Source organism: Mustelus asterias, chromosome 18, assembly GCF_964213995.1.
Source record: "Mustelus asterias chromosome 18, sMusAst1.hap1.1, whole genome shotgun sequence".
NCBI classification, from domain to species: Eukaryota; Metazoa; Chordata; class Chondrichthyes; order Carcharhiniformes; family Triakidae; genus Mustelus; species Mustelus asterias.
This window is the reverse complement of record NC_135818.1, coordinates 29,785,888-29,806,886: the sequence shown is the minus strand read 5'-3', so window position 1 is coordinate 29,806,886 and position 20,999 is coordinate 29,785,888. Positions and strand designations below refer to the sequence as shown.

At 45.3% G+C, this 20,999-nt stretch overlaps 1 protein-coding gene across 4 annotated transcripts in view; it reads left to right on the top strand.

The window, feature by feature from the left end:
- The window catches only part of psen1 (presenilin 1), a 109,335-nt gene that overhangs the window by 33,482 nt on the left and 54,854 nt on the right, over nt 1-20,999 (top strand). For 2 of the 4 annotated variants that reach the window (XM_078233667.1, XM_078233666.1), the window contains exon 4: nt 20,290-20,431. The exons of the other annotated variants lie outside the window; for them this stretch is intronic. In XM_078233667.1, coding sequence (XP_078089793.1) covers nt 20,290-20,431 — 142 coding nt within the window. The remainder of the gene's footprint in view (nt 1-20,289; nt 20,432-20,999) is intronic. 4 annotated transcript variants of the gene reach the window in all.

Genomic DNA, 20,999 nt, shown 5'->3' with positions numbered 1-20,999 from the left:
TTCACTCTCCACAGTTGTTGCCTGACCCACTGAGTGCTTCTAGCTTTTTTGTTATTGGTTCAATTTTGTCTATTTTGATTATGCATGTTTTGCTTCAGGGCAGCACGGTGGCACAATAATTAGCATTGCTGCCTCACAGTGCCGGGGACCCAGGTTCAATTCTGGCCTCTAGTGATGGCCTGTGTGGAGTATGCACATTCTCCCTGGGTCTGCGTGGGTTTCCTCCGGGTGCTCCAGTTTCCTCCCACAGTCCAAAGACGTGCAGGTTAGGTGGATTGACTCTGCTAAATTGCCCCTTAGTATTAGAGGATTAACAGTGTAATTATTTAGAAACATGGAAAAACTACAGCACAATACAGGCCCTTCAGCCCACAAAGTTGTGCCGAACATGTCCCGACCTTAGCGATTACTAGGCTTACCTATAACCCCCCATCTTACTAAGTTCCATGTACTTATCTAAAAGTCTCTTAAAAGACCCTATCGAATCCGCCTCCACCACCGTTGCTGGCAGCCCATTCCACGCACCCACCACCCTCTAAGTGAAAAACTTACCCCTGACATCTCCTCTGTATCTACCCCCCAGCACCTTAAACCTGTGTCCTCTTGTGGCAACCATTTCAGCCCTGGGAAAAAGCCTCTGACTATCCAGTCGATCAATACCTCTCAACATCTTATACACCTCTATCAGGTCACCCCTCATCCTTCGTCTCTCCAAGGAGAAAAGGCCGAGCTCACTCAACCTATCCTCATAAGGCATGCTCCCCAAACCAGGCAACATCCTTGTAAATCTCCTCTGCAACCTTTCTATGGCTTCCACATCCTTCCTGTAATGAGGCGACCAGAACTGAGCACAGTACTCCAAGTGGGGTCTGACCAGGGTCTTATATAGCTGCAACATTATCTCACGACTCCTAAACTCAATTCCTCAATTGATGAAGGCCAGTACGCCATATGCCTTCTTAACCACCTCCTCTACCTGTACAGCTGCTTTGAGCATCCTATGAACTCTGACCCCAAGATCCTACTGATCTTCCACTCTGCCAAGAGTCCTACCATTAATATTATATTCCGCCATCCTATTTGACCTGTCAAAATGAACCACCTCACACTTATCTGGGTTGAACTCCATCTACCACTTCTCCGCCCAGTCTTGCATCCTCTCAATGTCTCATTTGGTTATGGGGATAGGGCCTGGGTGGGATTGTTGTCGGTGCAGGCTCAAAGGGCCAAATGGCCTCATTCTGTCTGCACTGTAGGATTCTATGATCGGTCCCTTTTCTCTCATTGCTTTTCTATGAAGGTTCTATCTGATGGCAGCAAAGTCTAGCGTTCAGTTCCACAGCTGCAAGCTACGTACACCTTTCCTTTATAGTCACATGTTTGATGGAAAACTTCAAGTTATTTTCCTCAATAACTAGCATCTATGTGGCATCTGTAATGTAATAAAATACCCAAAGATACTTTATGGGTTTATCATCAATCAAGATTTGCTATAATAAAAGCAAAATACTGCAGATGCTGGAAATCTGAAGTAAAAACAAAATGCTGGATAAACTCAGCAGGTCTGGCAGCATCTGTGGAGAGAGAAACAGTTACTGTCTCAGATCTAAAATGATTTATTGCTAAAATGCAATGTAAGGAGATTTTAGAAATATAAAGTGCTGGAAATACTTGGATAGGACAGCATCTGTGGAGAGAGAAACAGTTAAATGTTTCATCAGAGATCAATTTTGAGAACAGTCTTAAAGGAGGGAAGAAGTACAAAGAGAAATTGTGGAACTTTGCAATGGAGACCATGGGTGCCAAAGCTGGAACAAAGGGAATAGGAGATGCACCAGGCTAGAACTAGGTCAATGAAGATCTGGAGGGTTGAGAGCTGGTGGAGATTAGAGTTTGCGAGGAGGTGAGGCCATGGTAGGATTTGAACACTGGGATGAGAATTTTAATATTAGTGGTGCCAGACCAGGGGCTGATGTGGGTCTGTACAAAGGAATGATGAGTGAACAGGGCTTGGTGTAAGTTAGGATGCAGCAGCAAAGCTTAGATATGTCTAAGTTTACGAAGGCTGGTCAAGGGAGCAATAGCCTGTTTTTAACTAAAAGGTGAGATCTTTGAGCACTTTCTCCAATATGCACACATGTCTTATCTTTGAATCTCCACATTTTATTTTGGTATTTATTGACATAAAACAGTTCATCAAATTGAGGCTCTTTGGCAGGTGAGGAAATCTGGATCTAACTGAATTGCAAATCTTGAAAATCTGATGTCAAAATTCACAGGTCAATCACCATCTGTTCAAAAAAAAAGGAAAATCAGTAAGTGTTTTGGAAACCAAGGGAGATTGCAGAACACCAGACAAAGAACAAAGAAAATTACAGCACAGGAACAGGCCCTTCGGCCCTCCAAGCCTGCACCGACCATGCTGCCCACCTTAACTAAAACCCCCTACGCTTCCGGGGACCATATCCCTCTATTCCCATCTCATTCATGTACTTGTCAAGACGCCCCTTAAACGTCACTACCATATCCGCTTCCACTACCTCCCCCGGCAACGAGTTCCAGGCACCCACTACTCTCTGTGTAAAAACTCTGCCTCGTACATCTCTTTTAAAACTTGCCCCTCGCACCTTAAACCTATGCCCCGTAGTAATTGACTCTTCCACCCTGGGAAAAAGCTTCTGACTATCCACTCTGTCCATGCCCCTCAATCTTGTAGACTTCTATCAGGTCTCCCCTCAACCTCCGTCGCTCCAGTGAGAACAAACCAAGTTTCTCCAACCTCTCCTCATAGCTAATGCCCTCCATACCAGGCAACATCCTGGTAAATCTTTTCTGTACCCTCTCCAAAGCCTCCACATCCTTCTGGTAGTGTGGCGACCAGAATTGAACACTATATTCCAAGTGCGGCCTCACTAAGGTTCTATAAAGCATCAACATGACTTGCCAATTTTTAAACTCAATACCCCGGCCGATGAAGGCAAGCATTCCGTATGCCTTCTTGACTACCTTCTCCACCTGCATTGCCACTTTCGGTGACCTGTGTACCTTAGAAAGAAATCTTAGAAACCCTACAGCACAGAAAGAGGCCATTCGGCCCATAAAGTCTGCACCGACCACAATCCCACCCAGACCCTACCCCCATATCCCTACATACTTTACCCACTAATCCCTCTAACCTACGCATCCCAGGACACTAAGGGCAATTTTAGCATGGCCAATCAACCTAACCCGCACATCTTTGGACTGTGGGAGGAAACCGGAGCACCTGGAGGAAACCCACGCAGACACGAGGAGAATGTGCAAACTCCACACAGACAGTGACCCAAGCCGGTACCTGTACACCCAGATCCCTTTGCCTGTCAATACCCCAGACATTTCAGGCTGAGTGGTAGTAAAATGGTGGAATGACTTGTCAATAGAACAAAGAACACTACAGCACAGGAACAGGCCCTTCAGCCCTCTAACCTTGTGCCGATCCCGTTTACCTCTATAACCAGCCGCTTATCCCTCTATTCCCCATTTGTTCATATGCCTATCAAGGTAAGTCTTAAATGTAGCTAACGTAACCGCTTCAACCACCTCATTTGCCAGTGCACTCCAAAACCACCCTCTGTGTAAAAAAAAAACTTCCCCCGCACATCTCCACTGAACCCTATTATCAGGTCGCCCGTCAGCCTCCGTCTTTCCAGGGAGAACAATCCCAGTTTATTCAATCTCTCCTCATAGCTAATACCCTCCATACCAGGCAACATCCTGGTAAATCTTTTCTGCACTCTCTCCAAAGCCTCCACGTCCTTCTGGTAGTGTGGTGACCAGAATTGGACACCGTATTCCAGATGTGGCCTAACCAACGTTTTATACAACTGTAACATAATTTGCCAACTTCTATACTCAGTGCCCCGTCTGATGGAGGCAAGCATGCCATATGCTTTCTTCGCCGCCTGTGCTGCCACTTTTAAAGATCTATGGATCTGTACTCCCAGATCTGTGTGTCTATGCTCCTGATTGTTCTGCCATTTATTTTATAGCTCCCACCTGAATTGGATCTACCAAAATGCATCACCTTGCATTTGTCTGGATTAAATTCCATCTGCCATTTCTCGGCCCAATTTTCCAACCTATCTATATTCTGCTGTATTCTCGGTGATGATCTCCATCACTATCCGCAGCTCCACCAATCCTAGTATCATCCGCAAACTTGCTAATCAGACCAGCCATGTTTTCTTTCAAGTCATTTATATATATTACAAACAGCAGAGGTCCCAGCACTGATTCCTGCAGAACACCATTAGTTACAGACCTCCATTCAGAAAAACCATCATCTACTGCTACCCTTTGTCTTCTATGGCCAAGCCAGTTCTGAATCCATCTAGCTAGTGCGCTCCTGATCTCTTGAGATTTAATCTTTTGCACCAGCCTGCCATGAGGGACCTTGTCGAATGCCTTACTAAAGTCCATGTAAACAACATCCACAGCCCTTCCCTCGTCAATCATTTTTGTCACCTCAAAAAAACTCAAATTAGTGAGACTTGACTTCCCATGTCCAAAACCATGCTGTCTGTCGCTAACAAGACCACTCAGTTCCAAATGTGTACAGATCCTATTCCTAAGAATCGTCTCCAACGGTTTCCCTTCACTGGTCTGTAACTACCTGGATTATGCTTGCTACCCTTCTTAAATAACGGGACAACATTGGCTCTCCTCCAATCCTCTGGGACCTCACCAGTGACCAACAACGAAACAAAGATTTCTGTCGGGGCCAAGCAACTTCATCTCTTGTCTTCTTCAGTAATCTGGGATAGATGCCATATAGTCCTGGGGATTTGTCTACCTTAATGTTTTTTAATTCACCTCACACTTCCTCCTTCATAATGATGACTTGTTCTAAAGGGTTTACACACCCCTCCAAGATGCCATCAATCGACGTGTCCCTCCTTTGTGAATACCAATGCAAAGCACTCATTAAGGATTTCACCCACTTCCTTTGGTTCTACTCATAATTTCCCTTCTTTGTCCTTAAGTGGACCAACTCTTTCTCTAGCTACTCTCTTGTTCCTAATATATGTATAAAATGCCTTCAGAATCTCCTTAATCATGTCTGCCAAGGACATTTCGTGACCCCTTCTTGTCCTTCTAACTCCCTGTTTGAGCTCTTTTTTACTTTCCCTGTATTCTTCAAATGCTTCACCTGTTTTTAATTGCTTAGACCTCATGTATGCATCCTTTTTCTTTTTGACTAGACTCACAATTTCCCTGGTCATCCACGGTTCCTGAATCCTGCCTTTCCTGTCCTTTTTCATAGGCACATGCCTGCACTGCACTCCAACTGCTCCTTAAAAGACTCCCACATGCCAAATGTGGATTTACCCTCAAACAGCATCTCCCAAACAACAGCCTCCAAATCCTACCTAATCTGGTTGTAGTTAGCCTTCTCCCAATTTAGCACCTTAACCTTAGGACAACACTCGTCCTTTTCCATCAGTATCCGAAAGCTTATGGAATTGTGGTCACTTTTCACCACATGATCCCCCAATGCAACTTTGACCTGGTCGGGCTCATTCCCTAGTACTAGGTCCAGTAAAGCCCCTCTCTAGTCAGACCAACCACATATTGTTGCAAAAAGCCTTCCTGGACGCACTTATCAAATTCCTCACCATCCGGACCTTTAGCCCTGAGGGATTTCCAATCAAAATGAGGAAAATTCAAATCTCCCACAACAACAACCCTATTATTTCTACATCTGTCCAGAATCTACTTACTTATCCGTTCCTCAACTTGCCGTGGGCTGTTGGGAGGCCTGTAGTACATCCCCATCATAGTGACTGCCCCCTTCCTGTTTCTGAGTTCTACCCACAGTGTCTCATTACGTGATTTTTCCAAAGTGTTCTCCCTCTGTACAGCTGTAATATGTTCCCTAACCAGTGTTGCAACTTCCCCCGCCTCTTTTACCTTCCCCTCTGTCTTGCCTAAAACATTTATATCCCGAAATATTTAGTTGCCAGTCCTGTCCCTCTTTTAACCAAGCCTACATTATTGCAACCACACCCAAGTTCCACGCAAGAAGCAAGGCTGAGTTTATCTGTCTTACCTGTTATGCTCCTTGCGTTGAAGCAGATGCGCTCCAGACCTCCGGGCCCACTGAGTTCAACCTTCCCCCAGCCTGCTCTTCCTCTTCGCTAGCCTGGCCTTGGTTCCATACTCATCCCCACTCTCTACACTTGCTGGCCTACTGTCCTGATTCCCACCCCCCCTGCCACATTAGTTTAAACCCACCCGAACCATACTGGCAAACCTCCCAGCCAGGATATTGGTGCTCCTCCAGTTCAGGTGTAACCTATCCTTCTTGTACAGGCCCCACCTTCCCTGGGAGACACCCCAATGATCCAAGAAACTGAAACCCTCCCTTCTGCACCAGTTCCTTAGCGACACGTTCAGCTGCACTATCTCCTTGGTCCTACCCTCACTTGCATGTGGCATGAGGAGTAATCATGAGATTGCCCGGCACGGTAGCACAGTGGTTAGCACTGCTGCTTCACAGCTCCAGGGACCTGGGTTCGATTCCCGGCTCCGGACACTGTCTGTGTGGAGTTTGCACATTCTCATCGTGTCTGCGTGGGTTTCCTCCGGGTGCTCCGGTTTCCTCCCACAGTCCAAAGATGTGCGGGTTAGGTGGATTGGCTATGCTAAAAATTGCCCCTTAGTGTCCTAAGAAGCGTAGCTTGGAGGGATTAGCGGGTAAAATATGTAGGGATATGGGGGTAGGGCCTGGGTGGGATTGTGGTCGGTGCAGACTCGATGGGCCGAATGGCCTCTTTCTGCACTGTAGGGTTTCTATGATTTCTATGCTACCCTAGAGGTCCTGCTTTTCAATCTTCAACCTAACTCTCTAAATTGCCATTACAGGACCTCGCTACTCTTTCTACCTTTGTCATTCGTGCTGATGTGGACAATGACCTCTGTCTGCTTTCTCTCATCTCTTTGTAATCCTCACTCTGCCATGTTCCATCACTGTTGGAGCACATGGCCTGGAGCTAAACTGTCAAACTCCTTTAGCAGCGCCACCCCCCCCTCCCAATTTCCTACATCACCAATAGTAGTGTACCCGTTACTGTACAAAGCAGAAAGCTGGAAATTGTCTACAAGAAAGAAAATTTATTATTCCCAGACCTCTACTTAAACCTAGTCAGGAGGTCAGAGGGGAAAAGGGGTTCAAGTGGTAAACCAGAAAAAGTGGAGAAACTACATAGTGGTGGGAGAGTCCAAAGCAAGGAGGCATAACCTTGAAATTAACGCTAGGCATTTCACAGGTGTCAGGAATAATTTCGCGTAAGTGGAAATTTGGAATACTCCTGCTTAAAGCATTCCCTGAAAATTTCAAGGTTGAGGTTGATGGATTTATGTTCAGCTACAGTATCAAGAAATGTGGAAGAAAGGTAGGCAAGATTGGAGCTAAAATATTGATCAGCCAGGATGTAATTGTAATTGGTGGGGGCAGGGCCTGGGTGGGATTGTGGTCGGTGCAGACTCGATGGGCCGAATGGCCTCCTTCTGCACTGTAGGGTTTCTATGTTTCTATGTATGGTGGAACAGGCTAGAGGGGCTGAATCTTGCCATCTTTCATTCACATTTTTAATTTACGCTAAAGAGGAGGAAAAGAAAATGTATGATTTATTGGCAAAATTTCCCATTTATTTAATAGGTGCTGTTTTTTGATCAAGAACTATTAAGGGATATGGAGCAAGGGCAAAGTAAATTAAGATAAAGATCATGATATGATTGAATATGAGGAAGTTCATGAGTTGGAAGTTGAGGAATAGGGATCCTATTGTCATTGAATCATAGTACGAAGTCTCACAATACCAGGTTAAAGTCCAACAGGTTTATTTGGTATCACGAGCTTTCAAAGCGCTGTTCCTTCATCAGGTGAGGCATATATAGACAGACTCAACTGCAAGATAATGGCATGCAAGTCTTTGCAGTGCGAATGGAAAGAGGGATAATCACAAGTTAAAGAGGTGTAAATTGTCTCAAGCCAGGACAGTTAGCAGGATTTTGCAAGCATAGACATCATTTTGGATGTATTATAATCTCATTCTGTATTCCACCAGAAGATGGCACACTTGTTATACCTGTAAAATTCATGGAACTTTGTTATAATTGCAGCATCAACTTGACCCTTTTCTCCAAATAAGTTTTGTGTCAGTAACATGGTAAAATTTACTATATGTTTAATAATAAGGATTCTTATCTAATTGTCCCTAAAGGATAAATTCTCAGCCTCCTCCCGTTTCTCATCGCCATACTGCCCCTCACTCCGTCATCCAAAAGCACATTAGTTTCCACATATATTCTTACGACATTAAGCTCTACCTCATCACCTCTCTCAACCCCTCCACTGTCTCAATTATCAGATTGAATATCCAACATCCAGCACTGGAGGGGCTGGAATTTACCCCAGTTAAATATTGAGAAGATTTGGTCGCACGATCTCTGATCCCTCACCACTGCTTCCATGTTCAGTACCGTTCGCAATCCTGAAATGTTGAAGCAGTCCATACCAATATGGACTGCATATTGGTATGGTAGGGGCGGCACGGTAGCACAGTGGTTAGCACTGCTGCTTCACAGCTCCAGGGACGTGGGTTCGATTCCCAGCTCGGGTCACTGTCTGTGTGGAGTTTGCACATTCTCCTCGTGTCTGCGTGGGTTTCCTCCGGGTGCTCCGGTTTCCTCCCACAGTCCAAAGATGTACGGGTTAGGTTGATTGGCCATGCTAAAATTGCCCCTTAGTGTCCTGAGATGTGTAGGTGAGAGGGATTAGCGGGTAAAATATGTAGGGATATGGGGCTAAGGCCTGGGTGGGATTGTGGTTGGTGCAGACTCGATGGGTCGAATGGCCTCTTCCTGCACTGTCGGGTTTCTATGATTCTAATATGCAGCAAGACCTGGATAACATTCAGGCTTGGGGTGGTAAGGGGCAAGCAAAATTCTTGTCACGCAAATACTAGACAATTGCCATCTCCCAACAAGACAGAAAGTTAGACATCTTCTCTTGACATTCAATGACATTATCATTGCTAAGTTCCCCACTGTGCAGGAAATGTCTCCAGCTGCAGTTACGCGAAATCCACATTGCAGAGCTAGAGCTGCAACTGGACTCACTGTGGAGCATTCGCAAGGATGAGATAGAAACATAGAAACTAGAAGCAGGGGTGGGCCATTTGACCGTTCAAGCCTGCTCTGGCATTCAATTTGATCTCAATGCCATATTCCCGCTTTCTTCCTTTTGATAAGCAGAAGGATCTGGATGTACAGGTACACAGGTCACAAAGTGACAACGCAGGTGGGGAATGTAGTCAAGAAGGCATACAGCATGCTTACCTTCATCGGCTGGGGCATTGAGTTTAAAAGTTGGCAAGTCATGTTGCAGCTTTATAGGCCTTTATAGTTAGGCCGCACTTGGAATATAGTGTTCAATTCACACTACCAGAAGGATGTAGAGGCTTTGGAGAGCGTACAGAAAAGATTTACCAGGTTGTTGTCTCATATGGAGGGCATTAGCTATGAGGAGAAGTTGGAGAAACTCGGTTTGTTCTCACTGGAACAACGGAGGTTGAGGAGCGACCTGATAGAAGTCAACAAGATAATGAAGGGCATGGACAGAGTGGATAGTCAGAAGCTTTTTCCCAGGGTGGAAGAGTCAATTACTAGGGGGCATAGGTTTAAGGTGTGAGGGGCAAGGTTTAAAGGAGTTGTATGAGGCAAGCTTTTTATGCAGAGGGTGGTGGGTGCCTGGAACTCGCTGCCAAGGGAGATAGTGGAAGCAGATATGATAGTGACTTTTAAGGAGCGTCTTGACAAATACATGAATAGGATGGCAATAGAGGAATACAGCCCCCGGAAGGGTAGGGGGTTTTAGTTCAGTCTTTGTTCATTTTCTTTGTTCTTTGAGCATATTCAAGAAATAGATAAGATTTTAAAAAAGATTTTAATGCTGTCAAAGGGTATGGGAACAAAGGAATTTACAGCACAGGAACATGTCCTTCGGCCCTCCAAGCCTACACCAACCGTGCTGCCTGACTGAACCAAAACCTCCTAACCCCCGGGGATCATATCCCTCCATTCCCATCCTCCTCATGTATTTGCCAAAAAGCCCCTTAAAAGTCACTATCATATCTACATCCATTACTCCCCCGGCAGCGAGTTCCAGGCACCCATCACCCTTTGTAAAAAAAAAAACTTGCCTCGTACGTCTCCTTTAAACCTTGCCCCTCGCACCTTAAACCGAGGCCCCTAGAAATTGACTTTTCCACCCTGGGAAAAAGCTTCTGACTATCCATGCCCCTTGTCTTGTAGACTTCTATCAGAAAATTCAGTGACTGGTCTCCACAGTCTTTTGTGGTAGAGGATTCCATAGGTTCACTACCTTATGAGTAAAGAAATATTTCCTCATCTCCGTCCGAAATGGTCTGCCCCATATCCTGAGATTGTGTCCTCCTGGTCCAAGAGTCCCCAACCAGAAAAAACATCTCCCTGCATCTAGTCTGTCCACAGTAAGAGTTTTAACAACACCAGGTTAAAGTCCAACAAGTTAAAATAAACTGGTGTTTACCCCAGTCCAACGCCGGCATCTCCACATCATGTCTAGTCTGTCCAGCCCTGTTAGAATTTTATACCTTGAATCCAATCTTTTATCCTTCTAAATTCCAGTGAATACAGGCCATGTTGAACCAATTCCTCTTCACAAGACAGTCCTGCCAACCCTAGTTTCAGCTTAGTGAACCTCTGCTGCACTCCCTCTATAGCAAGTATATCCTTTCTTAGGTAGGGAGACCAAAGCTGCGCGCAATACTTCAGGTGTGTCTCACCAAGGCTCTTATATAACGGTACTTTAAACTTGAATCCTCTTGCAGTGAAGGCCAACATGCCACTTGCCTTCCTAATTGCTTGCTGCACCTGCCTCTCCACTTTCATTGACTGGTGATGGATTGGGAAGTGTTGGGAAGATGTACCACTGGGACCTGAATGTCCTTGTATACCAGTTGGTCTTTGTTGCAAGCAGACTCGAGTCCAGGAGGAAGGATGTCTTGCTGCAGCTGTACAGGGCCGTAATGAGACCACTCTCGGAGTATTGTGTACAGTTCTGGTCTCTACCCGAAGAAAGAATGTACTTGCCATAGAGAGAGATTTCAGTGAAAGTTCATCAGGTGGATTCCTGGGTTGGCAGGATTGTCGTATGAGGAGTGATTGGATCAACTAGGCCTGTATTCACTCGGGATCTCATTGAAACATATAAAATTCTGACAAGGCTGGACAGACTGGATACAAGGATGATGTGTCCTCTGGCTGTGGTGATCTAGAACAAGGGGGTCATAGTCTCCAGATACAGCCATTTAGGACTGAGATGAGGATTAACTTCAGTCAGAGGGTAGTGAGCCTGTGGAATTCTCTACCACAGAAGGCTGTGGAGGCCAAGTCATTGAATATATTTAAGAAAAAAAATAGATTTCTAGAATCAAAAGGCGTCAAGGGGTATGGGCAGAGCGTAGGAGCATGGTGCTGAGATAAAGGATCAGCCATGATATTGAATGGTGAACCAGGCTCAGAGGGCTGAATGACCTTTTTTTATGTTTCTATCAATGTTTTGGGGGTTAACATTGACCAGAAGCTGAACTGGACCTACCATATAATTTGGCTCCCAAACACAGGTCAGAGGCTGGGAATTCTGGGAGTAGCTCACCTCTGGTCTCCCCAAAGCTATTCACAAGGCACAAGTAAAGGCAGTTATAAAACTCTTCACTTGCCTGGATGAGTTAAGTGCCTACACCCAAGAAGCTCAACACCATCCAAAACATCAACCCATCCACCGCCGTAAACATTCAATCTATGCACCACCATCGTGTAGTATTTGCAGTGTTTACCATACACAAGATGTAATACAGCAACTTGCCAAGGCTCCTTCAACAGCACCTTCCAAACACACAATCTCCACCACCTAGTTGACCAAGGGCACCAAGGTCCTTGGGACATGAATGAACTTGTCTACTTTGACAGGAAGAATAGAAAAGCATATTACTTAAATGGAGAGAGATTGCAGAACTCTTGAGATACAGAGGGAACTGGGTGTCTCAGTACATAAATCCCAAAAAGTCAGAATGCAGGTGCAGCAAGTCATTAGAAAGGGAATGGAGTATTGTCATTAATTGCAAGGGGAATAGAACAAAAAAGTAAGGATGTTTTTCTGCAGTTGTACAGGATGTTCGTGGGACCACATCTAGAGTATTGGATGGGGGATTCTTATGAGGAAATATTGGGCACGCTGGGCCTGTTACCAATTGGTGTTCAGAAGATTGAGAGGTGATCTTATCTTGAAACATACAAGATCCTGAGGGGGTTTGACACGGTGGATAATGAAGGGATGTTTCCCCATATCTCCCATTTAAGATAAGGAGTAATGTTTTGGGGGCCCATGAGGCTTCCAAATTTCTTTCCCTGGAGAGTGGTGGAGATGGGGACATTTAATATTTTCAAGGCAGAGGTAGATCTTTGACTGACAGGAGAGTCAAAGATTATTGGGGAGGATCGGAGTGGGTGGAATGTGGACTTATTGCCACATGTCAGATCAACCATGACCTTATAAGCAAGCTCAGAGATCAAATGTCTTACTTCAGCTCCTAATTTATTGTTTGTACATAAGGCTGAAAGCACTAGATACTCAGATAATTCAACTGTATGCTAGAGATGGTCGACCTTTTAAAGGCTGTGGGCATTCACATTACGGCAAGAGCTGAGAGGGAGTGATTGGAGGCAGCAGTGCTGGTGAGAGATTAATTGAATTGTTTATTTATTTAATTAGTCAGCTAGTGTGTGTTTTTTTTTGGCCTTTACTTTTGCAGTAGTATTTTAAGTTTAAAGTGAAAACCGGAAGTGGGCTGCTAAGAAGTCTGGGAAGGGTTTTTTAAGCACGTGAAGTATAAAAGGTAGGCTGCAGTATACAGCGGGCAGCGTCGGGAGCGGGCAGTGGAGTGCGTGAGAAGCAGAGTGTGAGCTATAAGGCTTTGGCTCACAGGGCGTAGGCAGAAAGGGCGAGCAGGGGTGAGTTTAATTCATTTTTGCACTTTCTACCTGGTACTGGCAAGGTATCTAGAGGGGATGGGTGTGCAGGCAGTGCTATGTTCCTCTTGCACTATGTTTGAGGTGAGAGACGACGACAGTGTCCCTGCTGATTACATCTGTGGGAAGTGCACCCATCTGCAGCTCCTCCAAAACCGTGTTAGGGAACTGGAGCTGGAGTTGGATGAACTTAGGATCATTAGGGACGCAGAGGTGGCCATAGACTGAGATGAGGATTAACTTCAGTCAGAGGGTAGTGAGCCTGTGGAATCCTCTTTAGGAATACAGTTACTCCGAGGAATGAAAACAGATGGGTGACGGTGAGAGGGGCAGGGAGGAAGCAGTCCGTGCAGGGATCCCCGGTGGTCGTTCCCCTTAGCAACAAGTATTCCGCTTTGAATACAGTTGAGGGGGATGACATACCAGTGGTGAGCCGCAGTGAGAGGATCTCCAGCACTGTGTCCATCTCTGTGGCTTGGGAGGGTAAGGGGCAGAGCGGGAGGGCAATAGTTATTGGGGACTCGTTAGTTAGAGGGATAGATAGGAGGTTCTGTGGCAGCAAAAGAGACTCATGGATGGTATGTTGCCTACCGGATGCCAAGGTCTGTGACGTCTCAGACCGTGTTTTCCGGATTCTGAAGGGGGAGGGGAAACAGTCACAAGTCGTGGTACACATTGGTACCAATGACATAGGTAAGAGAAGGGACGGGGATTTAAAGCAGGAATTTCTGGAGCTGGGCTGGAAGCTGAGAGCCAAGACAAAACATGTGGTCATCTCTGGTACGTTGCCGGTGCCACGTGATAGCGAGTTGAGGAACAGGGAGAGAGTGCAGTTAAACATGTGGTTGCAGGGATGGTGTAGGAGGGAGGGTTTCAGATACGTGGATAATTGGAACACATTCTGGGGAAGGTGGGACCTGTACAAACAGGACGGGGTGCACCTGAACCAGAGGGGCACCAATATCCTAGGAGGGAAATTTGTTACGGCTCTTCAGGGGGGTTTAAACTAATTTGTCTGGGGAGTGGGAAAAGGAGTTGTAGTCCAGAAGTCAGTGAGGGTGGTGAGGTATTGGGGAAGGTATCAGGGTCAAGGGTGGGTACCGGTAGACAGGAAGGTGGGTTGAAGTGTGTCTACTTCAATGCAAGGAGCATCCGGAACAAGGTAGATGAACTTGGGGCATGGATTGGTACTTGGGACTACGATGTTGTGGCCATTACGGAGATGTGGGTAGAACAAGGACAGGAATGGTTGTTGGACGTTCCGGGGTATAGATGTTTCACTAAGTGTAGGGAAGCTGGTAAAAGAGGTGGAGGAGTGGCATTGTTAATCAAGGATAGTTTAACGGCTGCGGAAAGGCACTTCGAGGGGGATCTGCACACTGAGGTAATATGGGCTGAGGTTAGAAATAGGAAAGGAGCGGTCACGTTGTTAGGAGTTTACTATAGGCCCCCAAATAGTAATATAGATGTGGAGGAAGAAATTGCTAAGCAGATTATGGGTATGTGTGGGCGTCACAGGGTAGTTGTCATGGGGGACTTTAACTTTCCAAATATTGATTGGAACCTTTGTAGGTCAAATAGTTCGGATGGGGCAGTTTTTGTGCAGTGTGTGCAGGAGGGTTTCCTGACGCAATATGTGGATAGGCCGACAAGAGGTGAGGCCACATTGGATTTGGTACTGGGAAATGAACCGGGCCAAGTGTTAGATTTGGTTGTGGGAGAGCACTTTGGAGATAGTGACCACAATTCGGTGTCTTTTGTTATTGCAATGGAGAGGGATAGGGCCGTACGGCAGGGCAAGGTTTACAATTGGGGGAGAGGTAATTATGATGCGATTAGGCAAGAATTAGGGGGCATAAGTTGGGAACAGAAACTGTCAGAGAAAGGAACTAATGAAAAGTGGAAATTTTTCAAGGAACAAATACTGAATGTCCTTGATAGGTATGTCCCTGTCAGGCAGGGAGGAAATGGCCGAGTGAGGGAACCATGGTTCACGAAAGAGGTGGAATGTCTTGTGAAAAGGAAGAGGGAAGCTTATGTAGGGATGAGGAAACAAGGTTCAGATGGCTCGATTGAGGGTTACAAGTTAGCAAGGAATGAGCTGAAAAAGGGGCTTAGGAGAGCTAGGAGGGGACACGAGAAGTCCTTGGCGGGTCGGATCAAGGAAAACCCCAAGGCTTTTTACTCTTATGTGAGGAATAAAAGAATGACCAGGGTGAGGTTAGGGCCGGTCAAGGACAGTAGTGGGAACTTGTGTATGGAGTCAGTAGAGATAGGCGAGGTGATGAATGAATACTTTTCTTCAGTGTTCACCAAGGAGAGAGGCTATGTTTTGAGGAAGAGAAGGTGTTACAGGCTAATAGGCTGGAGGAAATAGATGTTTGGAGGGAGGATGTCCTGGCAGTTTTGAATAAACTGAAGGTCGATAAGTCCCCTGGGCCTGATGAAATATATCCTAGGATTCTTTGGGAGGCAAGGGATGAGGTTGCAGAGCCTTTGGCTTTGATCTTTGGGTCCTCACTGTCCACGGGGATGGTGCCAGAGGACTGGAGAGTGGCAAATGTTGTTCCTCTGTTTAAGAAAGGGAATAGAAATGACCCTGGTAATTATAGACCCGTTAGTCTTACTTCGGTGGTTGGTAAATTGATGGAAAAGGTCCTTGGAGATGGGATTTACGACCATTTAGAAAGATGCGAATTAATCCGGGATAGTCAGCACGGATTCGTGAAGGGCAAGTCGTGCCTCACAAATTTGATAGACTTTTTGAGGAGGTAACTAAGTGTGTTGATGAGGGGGCGGCACGGTAGCACAGTGGTTAGCACTGCTGCTTCACAGCTCCAGGGTCCCGGGTTCGATTCCCGGCTCGGGTCACTGTCTGTGTGGAGTTTGCGCATTCTCCTCGTGTCTGCATGGGTTTCCTCAGGGTGCTCCGGTTTCCTCCCACAGTCCACAGATGTGCAGGTTAGGCTGATTGGCCAGGTTAAAAAAAAAATTGCCCCTTAGAGTCCTTGATGTGTAGATTAGTGGGTAAATATGTGGGGGTGGGGCCTGGGTGGGATTGTGGTCGGTGCAGACTCGATGGGCCGAATGGCCTCCTTCTGCACTGTAGGGTTTCTATGATTTCTATGATTCTATGTAGGGCAGTTGATGTCATATACATGGATTTTAGTAAGGCGTTTGATAAGGTCCCCCATGGTCGGCTTATGATGAAAGTGAGGAGGTGTGGGATAGAGGGAAAGTTGGCCGATTGGATAGGTAACTGGCTGTCTGATCGAAGACAGAGGGTGGTGGTCGATGGAAAATTTTCGGATTGGAGGCAGGTTGCTAGCGGAGTGCCGCAGGGATCAGTGCTTGGTCCTCTGCTCTTTGTGATTTTTATTAATGACTTAGAGGAGGGGGCTGAAGGGTGGATCAGTAAATTTGCTGATGACACCAAGATTGGTGGAGTAGTGGATGAGGTGGAGGGCTGTTGTAGGCTGCAAAGAGACATAGATAGGATGCAAAGCTGGGCTGAAAAATGGCAAATGGAATTTAACCCTGATAAATGTGAGGTGATTCATTTTGGTAGGACAAATTTAAATGTGGATTACAGGGTCAAAGGTAGGGTTCTGAAGACTGTGGAGGAACAGAGAGATCTTGGGGTTCATATCCACAGATCTCTGAAGGTTGCCAGTCAAGTGGATAGAGCTGTGAAGAAGGCCTATAGTGTGTTAGCTTTTATTAACAGGGGGTTTGAGTTTAAGAGCCGTGGGGTTATGCTGCAACTGTACAGGACCTTGGTGAGACCACATTTGGAATATTGTGTGCAGTTCTGGTCACCTCACTATAAGAAGGATATGAAAGCGCTGGAAAGAGTGCAGAGGAGATTTACCAGGATGCTGCCTGGTTTGGAGGGTAGCTCTTATGAGGAAAGGTTGAGGGAGCTCGGGCTGTTCTCTCTGGAGCGGAGGTTTATAAAATGATGAAGGGGATAGATAGAGTGAACGTTCAAAGACTATTTCCTCAGGTGGATGGAGCTATTACAAGGGGGCATAACTATAGGGTTTGTGGTGGGAGATACAGGAAGGATATCAGAGGTAGGTTCTTTACGCAGAGAGTGGTTGGGGTGTTGAATGGACTGCCTGCAGTGATAGTGGAGTCAGACACTTTAGGAACATTTAAGCGGTTATTGGATAGGCACATGGAGCACACCAGGATGATAGGGAGTGGGATAGCTTGATCTTGGTTTCAGATAAAGCTCGGCATAACATCGTGGGCCGAAGGGCCTGTTCTGTGCTGTACTGTTCTATGTTCTATAGAACTAGCCATGCCCTTAGCTAAACTCTTCCAGTGCAGTTACAACACTGTTCCCCTCTGACAATCTATCTTCCCCTCTAAAATATATTTTAGTTGGGAGGAATTGAATATATGTCACTGTTCATCAACTGTCCTATCTTTTCGTTTTCTGCCCAGTCCACTATGGCCAAATGTGTCCTCATGTCTATGTAATTTCCTTGGTTTAACTCCAGAACTAGTGTGGGATTCTGCCCTCAAACTGAATTTGAAATTCAAGCATGCGATGATCACACTTCCCTCCAGCATTCTTTACTACCAGGTCATTAATCCTAACTCATTACACAATACTAAATCCAAAATAGCCTGCTCCCTGGTTGGTAAAACAAATTATTCCAAGAAACAACCTGTAATGCACTCCAAGAACTACCCTGGAGGCTTGCCAATTTGATTAATCCATTCAAGATGCATATCAAAATCACCCATGATTATTGTTGTACCTTTCTTACAAGCCCCCAGTATTTCCTGGTTTATACTGTGGAACTGCTATTTGAAGACCTATAGATTACTACTTTGCCTTGCTATTTTTTATTTCTACCCAGACTGATTCTATGTCTTGGGCTCCAATGCCAATATCATTTCTCACTACAGCACTGATCGCTTCCTTTACTGACAAAGCTACACCACCAACTTTTCCTTTCTGTTTATGCTTACAAAACAATTGGATATTCAACTTCTGGGCCAAGTCTCCTCATAAGCATGTCTCCATAATCACCACCCTTTGTCTCTATTTGTGCTGTTAACTCATTCATTCTATTTTAAATGCTGTGCAGTCAGATACAAAGCCTTTAAGTCTGTCCTATTATTAATTTTCTCTACTCCTATATGATCCCCTGATGTAATATGAGGTTCACACGCTCTGTCCCTTTTCATTATCTGGTGGTAATTAGCCTCAGCATTAACCTTCTCCTTGAACTTTTTAAAATTTCCATGCTACTGAACCCTACCCCCACTATTTAGCTTAAAGCCCTATCTACACCCCCTAGTTATTTGGTTTGCCAGGACACTAGTCCCAACATGACTCAAGTGGAGCCCATCACATCAGAACAGCTCCCTCTTTCCCCAGTACTGGTGTCAATGTCCCATGAACTCGAACCCATTTCTCCACACACCACTCTTTGAGCCTCTTTAATCTAAATAACTCTATGCCAAAAAGCTTATGGCTCAGGTAGTAATCTGGTGATTATTACCTTTATGGTTCTTCTTTTTAATTTCACATCTAGCTGTTCGTATTCCTTCCACAGAACCTCTTTCCTCATTTTACTTATATTGTTGGTACCTATATGGACCATGACAACTGGATGTTCCCCTCCCATTCCAGGTTCCTCTGCAGCTGAGATGAGATATCTTTAACCCTGGCATCAGGTAGGCAACGCAGGCTTCAAGACTCTCATTCCTGGCTGCAGGGAACAGTGTCTATTGCCGTAACTATACTAACCCGACTATGAATACATTTCTCTTTCCTTCCCCACATGAATGACTCCCTGTACCACAGTGCTATGGTCAGTTTGTTCATCCTTCTTGCAGTCCTGACTGTGCTCCACACGGAGCAAGAATCACAAACCTGTCAGACAAGGGAAGGGACTGAGGCTCCTGCATCACTACTTCTTGGATCCCTCTGACTGCCTCATTTGTAGCCACACCCCCCTGTCCTTGACCACTGACCGAATTCAAGGTAGTTTATCCCAGGGGTGTGACTGCTTCCTGAAACACAGCGGCCAGGTATCCCTCCCCTCCCTGGTGTGTTGCAATGTCTTAAGTTCAGACTCCAACTCATCGACTCTTGAGCCGAAGTTCCTCAAGCAACCAATGCTTGCTACAGATGTGGTCACTGAACCACAATGGGGTTCACCAGCTCCCACATGCTGCAGCTACAACACATTGCCTGACCCTGCATTCTTATTTTATTTAATTAGATTTTTAATTTGTTTTTAATTTTTCTATTGATCTTTAATATTCACTCTTTTTTTCTACCTAGCCTTCAATCTAAAAACAAGTCAGAAAAGGTAGAAGAGAGAAATACTCACATACCAATCACATATCTGTGATATCACACGGGCGTGTTCGCTCGGTGTCATAGGACTGCTGTGTCCTATCTCCCAGTTCTCCTGCCTTGGTCTGCTCCTGCCACCACTGATCTGTGGAAATAGTTAGGAAAACGAGACACCGCAATATCTCCCTCCCCCACTTGACCCAACTCTCAACCTCCACTCGATGCAGCTTCCACCCCATGCTGATTGCACTTTAGGCCTTATTTTGTACTCTGCCTCTCCTGCTTCAGGAACCAATCTTAACCAGTTTATTTAACTGGCTGTGCCAATCAGCTATCAAGCTGCAGCGGCCTCTCCCACTAGGAGAGCTTGCAAGGGTGCCGAGGAGGGCACTAAGAGTCCCAGGGTATAGAGGAGAGAATCCCTGCTAATGTGGGGAGGGATATTTTGAGTTGGGACATTGCACGCAAAGTAATTGAATTCGCCATGTAAATGGCTAATGTCACTTATTAAAGATATCAGCATTTGCATAGATTGTAAAAATGGAAGGAGAGCTCATCAAACCATTTAAAACATTGGAGAGTGGGCAGAAATTGGGGATATAGTTCTATCATTGTAGAACAGCTGGGACTTGACCTCTATCTTTTGCATTGTCCATTGAGAACTCTTGAATTTTTATTAATTGCTAAGAAAACTGGTTCTGGGTCATTGTTCTGATGAGATCATGTTCTGATCAGCCATGATTGTAATGAATGGCGGAGCAGGGCTCGAAGGGCCAAATGGCCTCCTCCCTGCTCCTATCTTCTATGTCTCTATGAGATTGCTCTGACTGTTGTGGAATATTTGCCTTCAGGTTGTACACTCCATTTACAGAAGACACAGACACTGTTGGAGAGCGAGCTGTAAACTCCATATTGAATGCCCTCATTATGATCAGTGTCATTGTAGTGATGACATTAATTCTTGTACTTCTCTACAAGTACAGGTGCTACAAGGTATGTGTTCGCAGGTTGAAGACGCACTCTTTTTGGTCAATTTTGCTGATGTAGATTTTTGACTTTCCCTTTCCCAATGAGCACCTTAAATAGATTTACAGAATAATTAAAAATAAGATTGCACAGCCTTTAGGGAAATGATCAAAATAGTTATGTACCATACAACTAAGCTGTAACTTCATATTTTCTGAGTTTGCAATACTCCACATAGAGCAGGCAAAGTGAATTTTGTAATCTGAAACCTGCATGCTCCTTTTTAGATGATCCAGAGTGAAATACAGATTTTTTTTCCCTGGCATTCCAGTAGGGCAGTGACTCGGACACCAATTCTAATTCTGGCTACATATTCCGAAATCCATTTAGTTTTTCTTGCTGCAGCTATGCACTAAATGTGCTAAAGGTGTGATATGAATGCAAGTTGTAGTCAGCAATACCAAATCCAGAAATCCTGTGTTATCCTGAAGCTTGACATATATTTGATATTTCTTTTCCTTCCTTAGTCATTGCTTTGCATTGTTCACTGTGCCGAATACCATTTGTCACTCAGCCTTCTCAACCTATGTAGATG